We start from the raw sequence: 19,041 nt of genomic DNA on the forward strand, positions 1-19,041 counted from the left end.
CGTAAGGCGTGCTCGGAAGCTGACCCTTCATTTTACCCTCTCGGTGATTACAATCAATTGGTTTATCTTCTCAAATAAATCATTTGTCCGGTATGGCTTATGGATAATATCGTCCATCCCGGCGTCCAACATTTCAGTTTGTTGGGCTGCTCTGGCATTTGCTGTCACACCTAGAACAGGAACATGCGCCATGTGTTTCTCAGAATCCCTGATTGCCTTCGTCGCCGAAATCCCATCCATAACAGGCATTTCTTGGTCCATGAGGACGCAGTCAAAATCCTCGTGTTGCAAAGCATCTAAGGCTTCGCGGCCATTTATTGCTTCTGTGACATGGAACCCCAAGGATTGCAGCTTGCGGATGAGGATTTGTCGGTTGATGTCGTTGTCTTCGACCACGAGAATACGCCGAATTCTCTCCCGATCGGATCGTGGGCTGATTGGTTTAGTGTGCTTGATCTGGCCACCCCCAAGATTCGGCTTGGTAACCCCTGGACTGGCAGGGACAGACTCTTTATCGCAGTCACCATGCAGGCTTTGGTGGGTGTGGTTGTTCGCGGCAGTTCCAGCAGACCCTGTCCGGCGGGCTATGTCTGACGTATGCTTTACCCTTTCATCACTAGGAGCGCCCGGTGCTACCTCTTCAATGCGAGTTACAACGGGACTGTCTGAAATTTCAGGTGACCTTGTCCGTTGAGTGACTCCCGTCGCCTCGTTGCTCAACGCTTGAATACCACTGCATAGCTCATCAATTTCGAGTCCGTGGGACGTAGACTGTCCATCATTGAATGGCGGAACCTCTCGACGGACTTTGAAGAAGAACCCAAACGTGCTTCCTTGCCCTTCTTTAGAGCTTACGCCGATCTCTCCCCCGTGTAGATGGCAGAGCTTCCGGCTGACAGTGAGGCCAAGACCAGAACCGCCGTAGGTGCTCTCTGTTCTGGGCGTTGCTTGATGAAAACGTTCAAAGAGTCGCTTCTGAGCCTCATCGCTAATGCCGATCCCAGTATCCTTCACTGCTACCATCACGTATGCAACTTGGCCATTTCCCCACTCGGGTTTGTTGGTTGCATCCAAGCGCATTGCAGCTTCACTGGAGTCAAAGAAGACGACATTGGGAGGATAGGATGGCGGTCGATCTGTAGAGGCGCCCATGGAGACCCTGATTCCTCTTTTGCCGTTTGCTTTGGAAGTAAACTTGATTGCATTGGAAACCAGGTTTATGAGAACCTGGCTCACCCGGTCGAGGTCGGCCATTACCCATTCAATCCCATTTTCAGCATAGGAATTATCGAGCTTGTATTCAAATTCAATATCTTGTTTCCGAAGCTCAGGGCGAAATATGGACAATGATTTTGCCAGGTGCCGTTTTGGTTCGGCTCTTCGCGGCGACAAGGTCAACATTGATGCGTCCAGCTTCGAGAACGTAAGGACATCGTCGACAATCCTCTTTTGATGTGCAATGCAGAGGCTTATTGTCCTTGCTGCTTGCGCAATGTCTGCCAAAGGTATTCCACTACCTTCTTTGTCCTTCACTGTTTGAAATATATCCTCGGTGCAATGCAGGATAGCAGAAAGGGGGTTTCGGACTTCATGACTGATCATGTCGATAAACCGTTCCTGTTGCTGCTTTCGTTCTTGTGCCTCGTGCGCAATTTCCATCTGTTGCAGTTCGGCAGTCTTCTCCAAGGTGATATCCGCGATGGTGCAGATAAATCCAACATCGTCACCCAAATTAAGGCGCTGAAGATCTGTGTTTTCCAGTGGAGCCAACATCAATCCACGCCACAAAGATTTTTGATTGCGAATGCGATATTCGATGCGCAGCGCATGCTTGGACTTCAATGCTTCAAAATATGCCGTAGCCACTCGGTCATAGTCTTCTGGGTGAATAGATTGCGACCAGCATTGAAACGATTTAGCGTTGTGACAAGCCATCAATTCTCGGAAACGTCGGTTCACCAATATTGACTCGTCTCGATGGTTGAGAATGGCAATGCCGATCGGCAAGATGTCAGCGAGCTCCTGCGCACCGGCCATGTTCACACTGTCAAAGGTTGCATGAGGGCTCAGTCGTCTTCGAATGATCAAATGGTGCAGAGTGAACGTATTATCCGTATAGCGCGCGCTGATGCGGTAAAGGGAAGATGGACATCATTATGCAAATTATTGAAGAAAATGAACGGTTATGGGCATGGCTGGCAACTAACCGTACGATCATATAACCAGCCAGCGCAAGAAGCCACCAAGCGGTGCTCAGCTACGTCACAGCTTACCGCGTAACACGGTATTGGATAAGCCGTAGGTGAATATCGTCATCCATATTGCCGCGAGTCGCGACCCTTAGTCAGCGTACCATTCCTGTAAGGTCAATACTCAATAGAGATGAGTTGAACTTTCCCATGGAGGGCAAGTCGGAAGTGGAACCAAATAAAAGGGAGAGAAGCTGGGAGAAATCACAGATAAACTGATAAAACCATTGGCTCTCGTTCGTCGCCCCACATTTGGGCAAAGTCTAAAATGATCTTCGATAGCACCACTTGAGAACCCCAAATTTGAGATTTCAACGGTCTGTTGGTTGATTACAGCACTGCGTAATATCTACATCTAATCAATTGATCCATCAAATCGTAGACATTGATCGTCTATATCTTCATCAATGAATATGCAACATGACTCAATAAGTGAACCGGAAACTGGGATGATCATCCCCAGCATTCTCCAACTCCTCTCTCGCCCACTGATACCGATAATCCCTCTTCCCCTGTTCCCGCAACCGATTCTCCCGCCACAAATAACAGAAGAAGATGGTACAAGCAAGACCTCCGATCCAGATCATCCCAAGACTAACCCCAAATCCAGTGGGATACGTCGGCGCCTCCGAAGTAAAGTAGATATTGCTAGCGACGAGTCCACCACAGTTACCAACGCCAATCTGCATCGCCGACGCAACAGACTGCTTATAGTGTCCACCCATATTGTTGCTTACCCAGCCCAGCAGGATCGGCTGCGCCATGAACCCTCCGGCCATGACTGCGTACACGGCGAAGTAACGCACGCCCACGGCAACCGATTCCTGGCAGATGAGGATCACGTAGCCGATTGTGGCGATGAGACAGCCGAGTATGGTGAAGCCGAAGCGGTGGCGGATTCGGTCGCTGATGAAGGCCGTGGTGAGGGAAACCACCGTTGAAACGAGGTAGACGGGGATACTCATGACTTGGGCGCGGACCTCCGTCCAGCCGAGCTGTTTGAGGATCGTTGGGGTGAAGAAGGAGGTAGCGTAGCCTGTGTTGACGATTCCGAAGTACATAAGGGCGCTGATGGTGTTAGCTGAGAGTTAGCGGGTCGTTGGACCTAGAGTCGATACGTACCCAATGTAGATCTTGATGTCGAGGAACGTGCGCTTCATTGCAGGCTTGTCGAAGCGGTTCATCTGCGCCGCGCCCCGGTCTTCGGATAGACGTCGGAGCAGCAGTGTGCGCTCGTCGTCGGTCAGGAAAGTCGCCGTTTCGGGCCAGTCGACGATAAGGAACTTGGCCGCCACGCCAGCGATTACCGTCACCAGACCTTCGAGGATGAAGAGCCAGCGCCAGCTGCGGTAACCGCCTACGCCATCCATCTTTCCAATGCCATAGGCAAGAAGCTGCAAAACATTGCGTTAGCCGAGGATCGACTCGTCGCTCAAGAGATACATACTCCGCTGACTGCACCGGCCAGAATGCTCGCACTGAAGAACAGATTGAACCGCCATTGTAACTCGTGGCGCTTATAATACATCGCAATCAAGTAGATGCAGCCTGTATGGAAACCCCATATTAGCGCTTGCGATCTCATATCAGGGGAAAGAAATACCAACCCGGCATCAACCCAGCCTCAAAGATCCCCAGCAAGAAGCGACAAGCGACGAGACCGCCAAAGCTTGTCGTCAGACCTTGACATGTCGTAATAATGCCTAAACCAGCAAAGTCAGTACAAATCCCATACTCCTTCAGGCTTCAACACAATGCTGCAACTCACCCCAGCAAAAGATAATAATGCTCAGCCACAAAGAAGGCGACATCTTCTTCAGAAATAAATTGCTCGGCACTTCGAACAAGATATAAGGAATAAAGAAAATGAACAGAGCAATATTATAATCATGTCCCACCATCCCCAAATCCTCCTCCAACCCCTGCAACCTCGCATTGCCAATGTTAATGCGATCCAAAAAGGCGAGCAGAAACAAGAACGTCAAAATAGGTACGACGTGCAGGTCAACTTTCCACAGAAGTCGTTTTTCCGCTGCCCGATCGATATCCGGTAACAAGACGGTGGATTTGAGGTCCTCGACCGTCTCCTCGTGCACCTTCTCCGGATCCATTGTGTGAGACATGTTTCCAGATAGACGATCTGGCTGAGTGGCTGTCACATTCGACGGGGACACATCCTTTTAAACATCCCTGCTCCTTTTTCTCCTCTCTTGAATCGCCGAGACATGTGGGACTGGGAAATCCGGGGCCCCGCGTTGATCACGTGGCGGTGAATTTCCGCTGTTTGTCGTGATAGAGAGCGGCGACTCAGTTCCGCATCTGCGCGGCCAAGAGTGTACAAGATTCTTGTCTAGGTTTAGCTAGAGATACTGGGTTTGGGGGCTTGGTGGCGCGGGAATGTCTATCAATCGCATTGCAGGATCGAGAACTAGTTTGGATGAATATCAGGATGGTCGGTTTCCCGGCCGAGAGTGGGAATTTTCCTGACCTTTTAGCGTCACGGCAACTTGAATGAGATCTCAACTTATGGTGAGCCAAGCCGATCATCTCTACGATGGCGGAACGCGATCACGGAATTATGCCGCAACGAGATATCTGCCCCAGTATGGTCATGACTCAACCCTCACATTGGAATAACGCAGCTCTGGGCATCTAGCCGAATATTGCGAGATTGTAAATACCGATAACGCAATTCGTGCCTATATCCACTATCCAACGGCGCTGCTAACATTAAGCCCCTCACGATCCCACATTCTTACGAATAGCCGGCTCCAAAGGGAACGTCTGTTCATTCTCCGCAACGTCCTTATAGACCGTATCCCAGCGATGCTGGAGCTGCTGCGGTGTCTCCCATGCATTCTCAGGATCGCGCAGCCACAGTCTCAACAGATGGCGTCTGACGCAGCTGTCAGCATTCTCATGATCGAGACGGCACAAAAGTGGAAAAAAGAACCTACTCTTGCCCAGGCCCGTCTGTGAAACCATTCCGCGCATGAAAGATACTAAGGTTATTCACATACTGCACATCGCCTTTTTGGAAGTCCAATGCGGCACTGTGCTCCTCAGCCAAGAAGTGCAGAGCATCTAGCGCCTCGGCCTGTGCCTCGCTGATCGGAGGAATATCCTTGGAACGGGGCTGCGCCAGGAACCCAGTGAAATAGCGTCTCGCGTACTGGATCAGGACCCGCTCGGGGGTAGTCTCTGTGGCGGGTTGGTGGTATAGCAGTGGGCGGAGGGTGTAAGGTCTAGTTGGGTTATTGAAGCTGAGTGATGTTAGTTTTTCCTTTCTCTTCTTTTCTACGTGTAAGTACCGTCTTTGACTGGTGTGACTCTTACCCATCAACCGGCCAGTCCTCGGACAGAGTATGGATGAGATCGGGTCTTGACTTGGCCAATATGTTATACACATTCCAGCTGCTGGAGAGGTAACTTTCTCCACCTGAGGCAGCTCGGTTCAAACACAGAAGGGAGATGATGTCGCCCGCGTCGGTGTGGAAGACCTGCTTGTCGGCTGTGTTTGAAGGCGCGCCAATCCTTTCTTTCTCGGGAGTGCTGGTGAGATCTTTGATATGGGAGATCACAGGTGAAGTGCCGTTTGCCAGGCGGGTGTCTTGCTGGCGACCGCGGATGTTCCCGATGTGGGAGGATACACCGGCGTAGATGATGACATTGTCTTCGCGAGAGTATTCGTCTATGTGCAGACCTCGGAGGACAACGAAACCTCGGCCGGTGTGGATCTCCTTTGATAGATCGCGGAGAGTTGGACGGAGGGTGGGGAGAGGGAATGTGGACTGGTTGATATGGCCCAGGGGAAGGTTTAGGGCTGTTGGAGATCAGCGACGCGGTTGCAAGAAGACTGTGGTCATTCACTGGACATATCATACCCTTGAAGCTCTTCAAGGCTGCGTCGATCTCATCCAGCTGGGTATGGCTCAACTGGTATATCCAGTCGTCTTGTTTCTCGATGTCCTTTCCTTCCCAGACTAGTGGTGAGACTAGTTCCTGTGGGAAGCCGGTGGGTAAACTTGATTGCAGAGTCTCAGTCTCTTTGCGACGACGGGTACGCTCCCTGTACTTTTCGTACTCAGGATGATACTGAATATCAGGCTGGGTGGGCACCGTGATAGTCTGGACGGCGGACATGTTGATTATCCAGGGGAGGGGAGTTACGGTTAGTTGCTGAGCGGCAGATTACAGGCTGGAATCACGACTTAAATACCATGAGATGTTACCTTTACATCTTCAGAGGCCTCGATGGCGCGACGGTGTACTGCTATCCAACAAATCAGCGGTGGTCACGACATCAACCCCGCTCAGTGCGAGATCACCAACACGCATTGAACACCAACGAGCACAAGGAAATGCTTGCTTTTGCAGCCACCCAATTGCTGGCTATTATCACACCATCGGCCTTGATTCGGTGTGATAGCCACGTCGATTGCTTTCGGCCCTCCCGTGAGACGTTGCATAATGGAGTCTCTTCGATGTCAAGAACTTTTGACAGGTACGCCAAGTGAAGAGAATGTATCGATTGAAAGCATTTATTCGGAACTACCAAATGCTAGTTTTCAATAGGCGCCCATTCAGCGTCAAAGCGATCCCTTCAAGCGTCAATTCCGATCTGCTTTTAGAGACCAATTCATTCGCTATCACTGTCCAACGACACGACACAATCAAGCGATACCTATCCACCCAGATCCCACGACAGGAGCATGAAGGCAAGGCATCTGCCATGATTTTCCCCGAGCCGTTGAGTACAAGATCTCGGAAATAGCAATGCATGACTGCCATGGTACATGATCGCTATGTCCGTTACATATCTCAACAACCTCGTATTCGTGCACCATTCAACCTAACAATCATTCTTCACGAATTCGGGGTTTGCTAGGATCTGCATCGAGACCACGTCTCCAACGCCGATACCCTTCCGACCGCGCGAGACCACGTCTCCAACCGGACCTCACGACCCATACGGCACCCTCCCTCCAGGCCGATAAGCCAATGAGAGGCTTGACCCGATCTCGATGACAACTTTTCCGAAGTTGTTTAAGAAGGAGAATTTGTATACCGGGCAGCCGTACGACATTTTGGATGACAAAGTGAGAATCATTGGGAACACAGCATGGAATTGTCCTGGGGCAATCCCCAGATGGAAGCAGGTGTTCAACAGGAGTCTCCCTTTGTCATCCAAAATGTCATACGGCTGCCCGGTATACATACAAATTCTCCTTCTTAAACAACTTTGGAAAAGTTGTCATCGAGATCGGGTCAAGCCTCTCATTGGCTTATCGGCCTGGAGGGAGGGTGTCGTATGGGTCGTGAGGTCCGGTTGGAGACGTGGTCTCACGCGGTCGGAGGGGTATCGGCGTTCGCCGAGGAATCTCAGCTTTCACTGGTATTCCTTCATGGTCTCGTCGAAGGGTTCCATCTTCGATTCCATAGTCCTGGGGCTCTTCCTTCTCCACGGTGGTCGCTCTACCTCCTCTTTTGAGTTTGAGGCTTACTGGATACGCCTCAGAGCGTGGGTTGATGTCGGTTTTCAGCAAGTAGTTGTCGCTGTATTCCGGCATTACCTCTGGATCCCCGTGCTGAAGAAGGGCAACAAATTGGAGGGGTATCGGCCTAGTGATAGGTCCGGTGTTAATGCCACCCTCCCGAAGAACCTTCTTCATCCCGCGAAGATATGTATGATGGACACGTCTGAACATCTGTTCAGTCCATCCTTCGAACCACTCCTGGAACACATAGAGGAGTTCGGCGTCATACAGGCCCAAAATGCATAGACCTTTGGTCTGTTCGACCATGTAGGTATTCAGATGCAATTACTTGGACATTGCAGTGACCTTGACACCCCACCATTTGGGTCCTTGGGACTGATGTGTGTCGGGTCGATTTTCATAGGAGAATCCTGGACAAGTTGTTCCCTGGTCATATCGGCACATGGGGAAACAATGTCCTCTTCGATCGGTTCGTCGTTCGGAGACACCGGATCGGGGTTCTCTCGCGTTGTTTGCATTTTTGTTGTGATGCGTTGTTGACGCGTTTGACTGACTCCACCGGACGTACAATCAAACTGTAGGTACGATAGGTCTTCCGCCGGACAGTCCTAGGTACCTGTTCTTAGCACAGTTCACAGCCACAAGACCTCCACCGGACGGTAACTTGATGCTATGGGGAAACTGTCTCTTCTGCTTAGCCAATCTGTGATTCTCTGCGAATCACTGATCAGTGTTGGCAGGTCTACTGCCTGCTTGTCTCATACGAAGGGCAGGTTGTTGCAATTGCTTTCACAGGGATCGGATTCCGATTGCTATGGTGTTTCTTGGTTGTTCTTCTCTGTCTAAGTCACCTCAGGCCTGACTGCTGACTAAGATACATCACGTGGCCATAGTACAAACAACAGTTACGTACGGAGTACTCCCATTACCTACCCCGGTCAATCCCATAATAGTCCCATGGTAGTTGGCAAGGCTTAGCCGATAAGCTGTCCCGCGACAGAGGCTCGGCGCTCGCGGCTCTTCACTGACATATGATCCTGAGATCTTTTTCTCTTAATTAAGATGAGTCCTCGGTCTCGTCGAGACAGGCAAAAAGCCACGGCCTACCAGGGCCACCACTATGGACACACTTGAAAGAAACACCATTAATACATGTCTAAGCAATAGATCCTGGGGCCGCGCCCGCTGGCCTGCCCTTGGGTATCTGTCTAGCCAAACCATTCTCACCATCACCATGATTTGATTCGTCGGATGTCGTTCACCTCTTTGCTCAGCACAGACTCTAGACCGGCCAGACTCCTGCATGAGTCTGACGCGCTAGCTATTCCTGTCGACTATTTCCTCCGTAGACCATAAAACGCCCAATCTGACTATGTTGTTTTGTTCCAGGACACGCTAGGCTAGAAGCAGAACCCCACCAGGGCCCGGCAGGCGCTCCTCACGCGCATCTGCCAGATAGTCTATTACGAGGGAGAATCCCCAAGGGCTGAGTGGTTACAGCAGGAATAGCGTGTAGATAAAAGACCAATGACCACGTGATGGAGTCAGCCCAGTCTGGAATCTATGTATTCAGCCCTACTCGGCCAAAGAAGCAAAGATATGCAGTCCAAAGTTCAAGATATCTGCTCATTTGTTCGTGATCTTATCCCTCTCTCTGTCCGTGCCCAATGCGAGATGCTGGGATTTTACAAGTACTTATACAGATCTCCGAGGGTGTTTCCGAGGCAGAGAAGCAATTTTGGAGTGGCGACACCCGAGGAAGAAAAGAAAACAAATGAGGCTAATAGCATAGCGTAGAGAGGCAAAAGAGCCATTTGAAGAACAAAAGTAGCAGACCAGTTGCAGAACCCTTTCCCTGCAAAGATCAATGTCATGTGTGGCCAAAGAACTCCCCGCCATCGTCATCATCAATCCATCATTTGCAGATGTCCGGTTATTCTCCTTCACCCAGCTACACGTCCCGATTCGGATTTGCATTATAGACCTTTAATCGCGGTTGGTTTTGCGGAGGGCATCGGCAAGCCACTCCAGACCCTCGTACAGACCGTCACCGGTGGTGGCGCAAGTGGATTGGATGAACTAGACCCATCGTTAGGAAAACCGTAGATAAGGAGATTGAGGAGTATCCAGAATATCACTTACCCAAGCACGACGGGTAAGGCTCTGCAGACCAAGCTGCTGCGTGATCTCGGCGGGGCTCATAGCGTTCTAGATAAAAGCGGGGGTCAGCATTCACATCCCATCCAACCAGTTCCTCTGTATCAGATTCGATTTCCTTACCGGCAGATCCTGCTTGTTGGCAAACACCAGGAGGAGAGCATCGCGGAGCTCGTCCTCGTTCAACATACGCTGCAACTCCTCACGGGCCTCGACGATACGATCCCGATCGTTGCTGTCAACCACGAAGATGATACCCTGGGTGTTCTGGAAGTAGTGGCGCCACAGAGGACGAATTTTATCCTGACCACCGACATCCCACACGGTGAACTGAATGTTCTTGTATTCGACAGTCTCGACGTTGAATCCTGCACACCAACGTCAGTTTCCCAGAACGGGGGGGTTGTCGATGCGAATGCGCATTTATACCGTGTCGCCGGTGGAAAGGAGGTCGAACTAACCAATTGTGGGGATGGTGGTGACGATTTCACCGAGCTTGAGCTTGTACAGAATGGTGGTCTTACCGGCGGCGTCGAGACCGACCATCAGGATGCGCATTTCCTTGCGCCCCCATAGTCTGTCAAACAGCCGCGAGAAAGTGATACCCATATTGTCGGTAGCGAGATGACCCTCGAAATCCTGGGGATAGGAGTGGATAAGTCAGAAAGTTATATCAAGGGATATGGTTGAAAGGGGAGAAAGCGGAGGGGTTGGAAAACGTGTTGTGGACTTGTCGGTCAGAAGTCAGGGGAGAGGGGGGTGGAATAAGTTTCCGGGCAACCAGTTCAAATATTCATAAATATAAACCACTTACCGGCAGAAAATGGTACAAAGTTGAGGATGTAGAAGTTGGAGATGGTCAGGGGAATATAGAGAGAAAGAGAGTCGAAGGGGAAATTTGGATTGTTTCTTTTTGTTTTGAATACGCAGAAATACGCTGGCCGATGGCGGTGGGCGTAGGATTCGTCACCCGGTTTACTTGGAGCAAACTGTTGAGGTTAAGAGAGGATATGAAGGAGGAAGACAGAGATATATCTACAGATGGAGAGTTGAATGGAATGACAAGTTAATAATAGTTCTGCCTATGAGTATGACTATCTAAGTGTACACATGTAGTGATGAGAGATGGGCGAGAAAGAGGACACGGTGTTGACCCCGTAAATGAAATACGGATCACGTGTTACCTCGAGACCATACGTCGGCCATGAAGATCCACGAAGAATCTTCTGATAGGCTACAACTCCCCTTATCTGGACTCAGAGGAATTCTGGAATTCCCACTCTTTGGTGTCCACTTTTCAGCGTCGCCGTGATATCTTCTGGCGAGACTCTCGAAAGAACGTCCTGACCATGGACCGATAGATTGTCTTCCCCTCCACAGTGTCACTGGCGTATCCGAATACCGTCAACAGCAAGACGGACAGAACAAAGATCACCGCAAAGCTGACCCAATAATCCGTCTTAGTGTACCCGTTCTTCACACCGATGAGCTCCGTGGAGAAATATGCACTCATCAAACTGACGGGCAAGAACAAAATGGTCGCCTTGGCTAGCAGGATGGTGATGCGAGTGAGCTTCTCAACAGCCTGCGAGTCTTTGAGCGCAATCAAGTTGAAATTCTATACTACTCAGCAGATGACTCAAAAGCCGGAGTGGGAAAAGAAAAATGCTCACCAAGAATGTCAAGGACTCCTTCTCATTGAGACAATTCTCGATCTCGCTCAGACAATACAGATTAATGCGATCCGCCAACCGTTCGAACCGCGCCACAGCACTCGAGCTCAGCTGCACCCCGACCGATTTCTCGGTATTGGGGTGGCTGGAATTGCCCACGAGACTGGACTGCCGTATATCCACGAACTCCGCATCGCCATAGGTGGCTCCGTCCGGGATTGTGGCTGGATGGGCCGAGCGGGCTTCATCGCGGAGCATGCGTTGGCGTTGCAATAATCGTTGCATAATAAGCTCGTAGCTCTGATACAACCGTTTGAGAACTGCGAGTCGCCGGCCCAGCCAGTGCAATTCATTCACCAAATCCACTATGGGACGGTCGAGCATTTGGCCTCTCTGTGTGGAGTCAGTCATGAAACCGGATTAAATCAATGAGACGAGCTATCAGACCCACCAGTTCCTCCAGAGCAACGCCGTACTTGTGCTCCCGCTTTGCGATTAACCCATAGCTCGACACCCAGTCATCAAAGATATAATAGAACAGCAGACTAGGTCCATCCTCCTGCTTGATATTGGCTTGGTCTGGTCCAAAATCATTGAAATGTCGCACGCGGATGGTGATGAGTGACTCGCTTTCGGACATGGCATAGTGCTGTCTCGACACGCCGGAGAAAATGAAACGCATGTTCCTGCGCACAATGTCGAGGACTGGCTTTGCTTCCTCCATTGACACTCCATCCCTTCGGCCTGCGAACGGATTCTCTTGGATTGAAATTACCGTGCCTGCAATTCAGTCAGCAGCTACACATGGAATTCTCAAACCGGGCCTGTTGATGTGCTCATACCATCATCGCACTGGATCAGCCAGGTCCAAAGCCGCTTTCCATCTGGAAGATCTTTGCCATTTGGCTGTGATAGTGTGGGAATGACAAATAACGTATTATAGCCGATACACGTGTCTGATGAAGATTTCAGTGTTCATGCTCGCTGAAGTCGAGGTGTGACAGACTTACATCGAGGCCCATGGTCCACAGAGGAGAAGTGCCAGATTTGGTCGACAATTTGTGCGAAGGTGAGATTCTTGAATGAAGCCGACTCGCCTGGTCTATCTAAATCGGAAAGTTGCTTGAGTGCATTCTCCGGATCGTCAACGTCGTGGTGGAACGAAGGCGCAACACTAGATGAACGTGAGGACCGTTTCTTCGGTGCGGGTGCAGGTTCTGGTTCCGGATCGGGTTGCACTGGCTCTGTGCACATCATCCCTTGTAGTCTTTCAGACACTCCAAAATGTGCAGTAATAGCCTAGGTAAGGTCAACCATTGCCGTTACATACCGATGGAGGGAATATCCGCACCTTTATGCTTTCCTTCTGCTCCTCTGGTGCCCAGATGTTACTGTAGCTGTGTGAGTTCACTCCTATTGGGACTATGTACATCGGGGGAAGTAGCTCTTACATCCACCGTGTACCGAGGCACTTGGCTCTCTGTACCCCGTCAGACCTTGATCACAACATCATTCAGGCTTGAACCAACATACCGGCTTCCTTAACAAGGATTTCATTTCGTATGTAGTCAAATCAGACGCACACCACGCATCTTCATTCCCAAAGTCCAGCACAAAATTCTGCGTCAGAGGGTCCTGCAGACGGCGTATAGCTATGTGAAACTGAGTTTCATCATCAATATCCTTGAACTTCTTCACAAGCGAGCCATCCTCATCAAGACTAGCATAGTAATCCTGCGCCATAGTAGAATCGCGCGAAGTTATTGTTTCAGACATGGTGAAAGTACGCCAGTCGCCGACTTCGAGAAACGGACTCGTAAATAAGTCCTAGGTATTAGTCGCAAACTCGATACTATGCAATAAACAATCACAAGACGAGCAGTCGAGTCAGGAGGATTATATTCGCGTTCGGCAGAAAGTCATGCAAACGAACTTGCAAGGCTCAAGCATGGAATCTCCCCCATATCATGGACAAATAAGGAAGGAAATAGCCCAAGTGTGAATGACCCGGAAATTGCACTAAAATAACTAAAAGATATGGACAAAAACCCCGCTAAGACCAGTCATCTGAGGCTGACGCTGGTCACGTTTAAGCGCGATCACCTGCAGCCCAGACGTCGGCTTTTCTTTCTGTCGAGAACTCCTACAATAGTCTGCCTTTTGCTATTCCCTCACTACATCATAGGTACTACATACCTACTTTGCCAAAGATTGTACTATGGATCATCGGTCATTTGGATTTTGGAATATACCTATCGGAGTCAGATGGTGTCTATGATGAGGCGGAATTCCGAGTAGGGATCCATTCCGAGTAAGTGTGAAGAACGTGACATGATACTTATTCCAGATAGCTGATAGCCCTCGCCATACAGCAAATACATCATCATCAGACGGTTGAGCTCGTTCAGGACGAAATGAGGTAGCGGTAGCCTGTCAGTACTCAATGATCTCGGATTGGTTTTGTTTTGCTGCCTTCCAACGCTGTGTCTCGTCTATGGTAGCTTTAGTCAACCCCAACATTATCTAAAACGCTATTGCTTTGATTAAACTCCCGCAATCTCGAGACAGTCCATTCAACGGAGAGCAAATTATGGCCATTAACATTAGTTGAATCTTCGAGTTAGGGGCGATCGTTTTGTTGTTGCTGCCTCAGGCCATAGTAGGCTGAGTCAGGGAGGACTGTGGCCTTAGGCATCTGAAAAATCTAGGGCACCGCTTATCCAAAAGTAGACTAGCGCCAGCCCATACCCACAAGCGGAGAAATTCACGGCCCCTCGACAATTTCTTTCTCTCAAGCATTCAGCGCAGAGCCATACCATAAGAATTTCAACTTCTTTTGGAAGACTGTAGCAATCATGTCGAAGATCACAGTCGGTACGTTCCATCCAGATCATCACCGTTATGATCCAAACACTAACTGCTCTTCCCTTTGACAGCCGGAGTGCGCCAGAATGTCGAGAACCTTCTCAACTACTCTCTCAATGAGAAGAAGCGCAAGTTCAACGAGACCGTCGAGCTCCAGATCGGCTTGAAGAACTACGATCCCCAGCGTGACAAGCGTTTCTCCGGCACCATCAAGCTGCCCACCGTCCCCCGCCCCAACATGGCCATCTGTATCCTTGGTGACCAGCACGATCTTGACCGTGCCAAGCACCACGGCATCGATGCCATGTCCGTTGACGACCTCAAGAAGCTCAACAAGAACAAGAAGCTCATCAAGAAGCTTGCTCGCAAGTACGATGCCTTCCTTGCCTCCGAGGGTCTGATCAAGCAGATTCCCCGTCTGCTCGGTCCCGGTCTGTCCAAGGGTATGTCTTTCTCTTTATTTTCTACTGTGGATTCCCATCCATACACCGAGTCAATACTCTAAGCGCAATGCTGACTTTCTTTCCCTTTACAGCCGGCAAGTTCCCCACTCCCGTCTCCCACGCTGAGGACATGGCCGCCAAGGTCACTGATGTCAAGTCCACCATCAAGTTCCAGCTTAAGAAGGTTCTGTGCCTCGGTGTTGCTGTCGGCAACGTCGAGATGGACAAGGAGGCCCTTGTTGCCAACCTGATGCTCGCCATCAACTACCTTGTCTCCCTCCTCAAGAAGGGCTGGCAGAACGTTGGCAGTCTTGTCATCAAGGCTTCCATGTCTCCTCCCCACCGTGTCTACTAGATTATCTGTCGCTTAATTGCGCCGGACTTTTCTAGTTTGGGTCTGAGAACTGGGTTCACGTTATAGTCTTACGACTGAAAAAAATATGAAGCTCATGATCGGTCTCGAGTTTTTCTGTCCTGTAGATTGTAGTAAACAGTAAAGCTCACAGGATGTTGTACATGATATTCCTCGTATGAAAACCTAAGATATATTGCTACGGTACAAAGACAACGGATCTGAAGATTATTCCATGCCAGCCATCAACTCGGTTTTATCCAAAATCATGCCCCGCATGCCAATGAACTCACGAAGACTCTCCCACTCCTCACCAACCTCCTCACCTCGCATATAAGGATCTTTGAACCCCCACGCGACCGCCACTCTATCCATAGCAGCCCGCTCTTCCTCGCGCAACCATCGCTGCCGCAGGGGAATGCCCGGGATCCAGACCACACGCTCCATCTGATCATTAGCCGTAGTAATGGCCAAGATACCCATGGAGGAAGTACCGCCAACATAGGCCAGCGTAGCAGCGAACGCAATTCCAGTAGCCACGTTAGGGTCCATGGTGTTCTGGAATGTTGCGGCCCACGATGCCAGGGCATAGCACGCAGCCGGGGCAGCTGCCAGCCCAGCTAGGGGAACACCGGCTTTCTTGAAGATCTTCGCCCGGTGGAAGGCCGGGGCGCAGAAGGTGTTGTCGATAATAGCTAGCACGAGCGGGAGGTTCTTCTGCTCAATGGCGACGTTAAGAGCCATGTTGGCCAAGTCCGCGGGAACGGCGCTGTTAATGCTCTTGGGGTTGGGCTTGAGTAGTTTCACTGGGGAGCTATTCTCCTCTGGGACGGGTTTGTTGGCGTAGAGATAGAAGATCTCGGGGAAGTGCTCTGCTCTTCGGAGCAGAGTCAGAGTTTCGATGCAGGAGGTCAAGGCTTCGGGCGAAATAAAGACCTTTTCATCTTTGATGATTTCAATCACAATTTGTGAGATTGCATCCGCCAGCCGTGCATCCGGGTGTTGTGAGGTCTGTGGTTGTTGGCCCTTGCTCGATGCAGCGCTTTGCTTCTCCAAGTCCAGTAGGGACGAGATCGCGTTGCCCTCGCCTTTCTGAATTCCCTCGTTTTGATCGCGTGTTTGTGAAATCAGAGACTCAGCAACCCGCTGACATCTTTGTAGCAATTCCACGACTACCTGGTTGGAGGCGACGGTGTCCGATTGATGCAGGACAGATGCATCCCGCGCAATTTCTTTGATGGCGACCTCGGGACTTGTCTTGGTAGCTGCAGCCGAAACATAGCGACGGGGAATCGTAACAGAAGACCCAACTGTCAATCTATCAGTTCGTTTTGTGGGCTGTGAGCGGAAATTCGAGGCTGGAGTTTGACTGGCGCGGGCAATGGGTAGGCGTGCGATAGGGAGCGCACGAGGTGTTGAAGTTGAGAATTGGCATAATTGACAGATAGGCCCTTGCGACCGGGCGCCCTTTTGGGCTGCTAGAGTAACTCGTTTCATGGCTGTGGTGACGAGTGACGTTGTGAGGTTCTTTTTTTCGATCGGACTAGGCGGAGACTTCGCCCCGACGCTGTCCACTTCCCCGTACGCCCTGACGTCTTCTTACATCTCTGCCTAACCACTCCATTTTCATAACTAGGGAACACACCTTCCCATCTTGGTCTTCTTCTGAATTATATGCAGCCTATTATTTGATACTCCTATTGTTCGACTTCTTACCATGCCACCACCTCCTCCACCCCCGCCGCCGCCGGGAGGTTTGGGCGGTCCTCCCCCGCCGCCCCCTCCAGGTGGCCTTCCAAAAGCTCCAGCAGGGGCAGCCAAAGGCCGGGTAGGTAGATTGGTGTCTGGACTTGATTGTCGTGGAAGCCCTGTCTTTCAAGGAACATCCCAGCTGACCTTTGAATAGAGCGCTCTTCTTTCCGATATTCACAAGGGCGCTAAGCTGAAGAAGGCTGTTACCAATGATCGATCAGCACCTATAATCGCCGGTTCAGGAGGCGTCTCAGCAACGCCTCCCATCGGAGGTGCGCCGCCCGTTCCTGGTGCGAGGCCGCCTCCGAGTGGGCTTGCGCCGCCTGTGCCCTCAGGCCCAGCTGCGAATCGATTAAGAAGCAACAGTGAAGGAGTCTCTGGAACAGATGCGACAGCTGGTGCAACGGCACCTCAACTAGGAGGCTTATTTGCCGGTGGAATGCCCAAGCTACGCAGTCGTGGAGGGGTGGATACTGGTGCCTCTCGAGAGTCGCCCTACATGTCTGATTCCGAAGCTGCGCGTCGACCACCTGCTCCAGCACCCAAGCCTCCATCGGCTCCCAGGCCTCCCGCAGCCAAGCCGCCTCCCCTTCCTCCCACAACTGACTCGCCGCCCATACCACCCGTCAACTCATTGGTAGCTGGCCTGAAAAAGCCTCCTCCACGACCTGCCCCACGACCTTCAGCCACGGTCCCGGCGCCAGCTGCAAAGGCGCCAGAGGCACCACCTCCACGTGCACCCCCTCCACCTCCCGCACCGGGCAAGCTTCCGCCTCCACCTGCATCGAGGAAGCCGTCCGGAGCTCCGCCACCTCCCCCACCAGCCCCCGCGGCTCGGGCACCTCCTCCCCCGCCGGCTGCTTCCAGATCTACACCGCCCCCTCCTCCATCAGTAGCACCGCCATCAATTGCGGCCCAGGCTGCTCGTTCCGCTCTGGGACAGCACACACTCTCACCTTCGGCCCCTCCACCGCCACCCCCAACAGCTGCCCCCGGTGCTCCACCACCACCGCCTCCAACTTCAGCTCCTGCAGCTCCTCCGAGTGAACCACCATCCCGACCATCCCCTGTCCCCTCGCGCCCTGTATCCCATGAGCCATTTACAGCGCTGGACCCCAGCGCGTACACCCTTTCTAACGGTGGATCACCTTCACCGAGTTCACGAAGCCCTTCAGGACATGGTCCAGTCCGAATAGAAGATCCGCGATTCAAGTTCCAAGGCGATGGGCTGCTCCCTAAACCACGGCAGTTTGTCGGCGGAGACCGCAGATACCGTGCTGGTCGGGGTAGCAGTGTTCCATTGGATCTGAGTGCGTTGCGAGGATAGCGGAGTGCATGGGTAATTGCGGGCGATCTCGTGCACACGTAGTGAATTGTTATACATGGACTCTTTCATACCGGGGATATTCCTGTAGCATAATAAACAGTAGTGTAACCTGCGCTACAAATTGTGTCTATCTAGCCTATAAAATACCGTAACTTGCCTTCATCAGCACAAGGCGAGGATGCGGGTGTATCTTCAACCCATGGAAGCTAAGCTCCCGCACGTGATCTAATCGGGGTTGCCAATCGACCATCGGGGAAAACAACCATGAAGTCCAAGCCATTCATAGTCACCAATTCCTCTGCTCTCTGTCGGAATCAACTACTCGAACGTTTCCAGTCATCCTTTTTCAACATCGAGAAATTATTGCGATACCCACTCGAGACTTCTCCACAGCGCAGACCTGCTCCGCGGCATTGCTATCGTCCACGTCGAACCCATCCTGGACTTCAAAGAGCTTCTACAAATCGAATGACCCGTCGGTGAGCTCGAGATTCTCTAGCCACCTGTCATAGCTGCGCTACAGAAACCTGCAATCAATCCGACTTTTTACCTCGGCGCGGGCGTTTGTGCAAAGTGACGGACGCAAAAGTGAACGAGGACCTACGAGTCTCTTCTCCGCCCACGCAATTCAAGGCGTACACCAAGCCAAAAGAGAGAAGACCTCATTGATTACGACTCAGCGGTGCATATACAATTCACCGTAATTCGAAGATACCCTTGCACAT

At 51.2% G+C, this 19,041-nt stretch overlaps 9 protein-coding genes across 9 annotated transcripts; 2 read left to right on the forward strand and 7 right to left on the reverse strand.

The window, feature by feature from the left end:
• Positions 1–27: 27 nt before the first annotated feature.
• N7515_004593 (uncharacterized protein) lies at positions 28–2,037 on the reverse strand (the record flags this gene model as incomplete). The annotated part of the gene is made up of 1 exon (XM_056665337.1): positions 28–2,037. One exon carries the CDS (start codon positions 2,035–2,037, stop codon positions 28–30), a length of 2,010 nt encoding a protein of 669 aa, XP_056522287.1.
• Positions 2,038–2,674: 637 nt separating this feature from the next.
• Positions 2,675–4,360, reverse strand: N7515_004594 (uncharacterized protein; the record flags this gene model as incomplete). Its single annotated transcript, XM_056665338.1, has 5 exons — positions 2,675–3,317; positions 3,372–3,643; positions 3,697–3,797; positions 3,857–3,952; positions 4,018–4,360. The coding sequence occupies 5 exons, from the start codon at positions 4,358–4,360 to the stop codon at positions 2,675–2,677; spliced, it is 1,455 nt and encodes a 484-aa protein (XP_056522288.1).
• Positions 4,361–4,988: 628 nt separating this feature from the next.
• On the reverse strand, positions 4,989–6,392 carry N7515_004595 (TauD/TfdA family dioxygenase; the record flags this gene model as incomplete). Its single annotated transcript, XM_056665339.1, has 4 exons — positions 4,989–5,145; positions 5,207–5,512; positions 5,586–6,072; positions 6,134–6,392. 4 exons carry the CDS (start codon positions 6,390–6,392, stop codon positions 4,989–4,991), a joined length of 1,209 nt encoding a protein of 402 aa, XP_056522289.1.
• Positions 6,393–7,534: 1,142 nt separating this feature from the next.
• On the reverse strand, positions 7,535–8,053 carry N7515_004596 (uncharacterized protein; the record flags this gene model as incomplete). Its single annotated transcript, XM_056665340.1, has 1 exon — positions 7,535–8,053. The coding sequence occupies one exon, from the start codon at positions 8,051–8,053 to the stop codon at positions 7,535–7,537; it is 519 nt and encodes a 172-aa protein (XP_056522290.1).
• Positions 8,054–9,733: 1,680 nt separating this feature from the next.
• arfA (putative ADP-ribosylation factor) lies at positions 9,734–10,513 on the reverse strand (the record flags this gene model as incomplete). Its single annotated transcript, XM_056665341.1, has 4 exons — positions 9,734–9,826; positions 9,890–9,955; positions 10,028–10,272; positions 10,366–10,513. 4 exons carry the CDS (start codon positions 10,511–10,513, stop codon positions 9,734–9,736), a joined length of 552 nt encoding a protein of 183 aa, XP_056522291.1.
• A 688-nt stretch (positions 10,514–11,201) lies between these two features.
• On the reverse strand, positions 11,202–13,353 carry N7515_004598 (uncharacterized protein; the record flags this gene model as incomplete). The annotated part of the gene is made up of 8 exons (XM_056665342.1): positions 11,202–11,522; positions 11,578–11,970; positions 12,029–12,357; positions 12,420–12,533; positions 12,588–12,774; positions 12,908–12,968; positions 13,029–13,057; positions 13,111–13,353. 8 exons carry the CDS (start codon positions 13,351–13,353, stop codon positions 11,202–11,204), a joined length of 1,677 nt encoding a protein of 558 aa, XP_056522292.1.
• Positions 13,354–14,432: 1,079 nt separating this feature from the next.
• N7515_004599 (60S ribosomal protein uL1) lies at positions 14,433–15,240 on the forward strand (the record flags this gene model as incomplete). The annotated part of the gene is made up of 3 exons (XM_056665343.1): positions 14,433–14,451; positions 14,514–14,885; positions 14,978–15,240. The coding sequence occupies 3 exons, from the start codon at positions 14,433–14,435 to the stop codon at positions 15,238–15,240; spliced, it is 654 nt and encodes a 217-aa protein (XP_056522293.1).
• A 225-nt stretch (positions 15,241–15,465) lies between these two features.
• N7515_004600 (uncharacterized protein) lies at positions 15,466–16,734 on the reverse strand (the record flags this gene model as incomplete). The annotated part of the gene is made up of 1 exon (XM_056665344.1): positions 15,466–16,734. One exon carries the CDS (start codon positions 16,732–16,734, stop codon positions 15,466–15,468), a length of 1,269 nt encoding a protein of 422 aa, XP_056522294.1.
• A 220-nt stretch (positions 16,735–16,954) lies between these two features.
• N7515_004601 (putative proline-rich, actin-associated protein Vrp1) lies at positions 16,955–18,316 on the forward strand (the record flags this gene model as incomplete). The annotated part of the gene is made up of 2 exons (XM_056665345.1): positions 16,955–17,065; positions 17,144–18,316. 2 exons carry the CDS (start codon positions 16,955–16,957, stop codon positions 18,314–18,316), a joined length of 1,284 nt encoding a protein of 427 aa, XP_056522295.1.
• Between the last annotated feature and the right edge of the window lie 725 nt (positions 18,317–19,041).

This window comes from Penicillium bovifimosum, assembly GCF_028826915.1.
Source record: "Penicillium bovifimosum strain IBT 22155 chromosome Unknown utg000004l_segment0_segment0, whole genome shotgun sequence".
NCBI classification, from domain to species: domain Eukaryota; kingdom Fungi; phylum Ascomycota; class Eurotiomycetes; order Eurotiales; family Aspergillaceae; genus Penicillium; species Penicillium bovifimosum.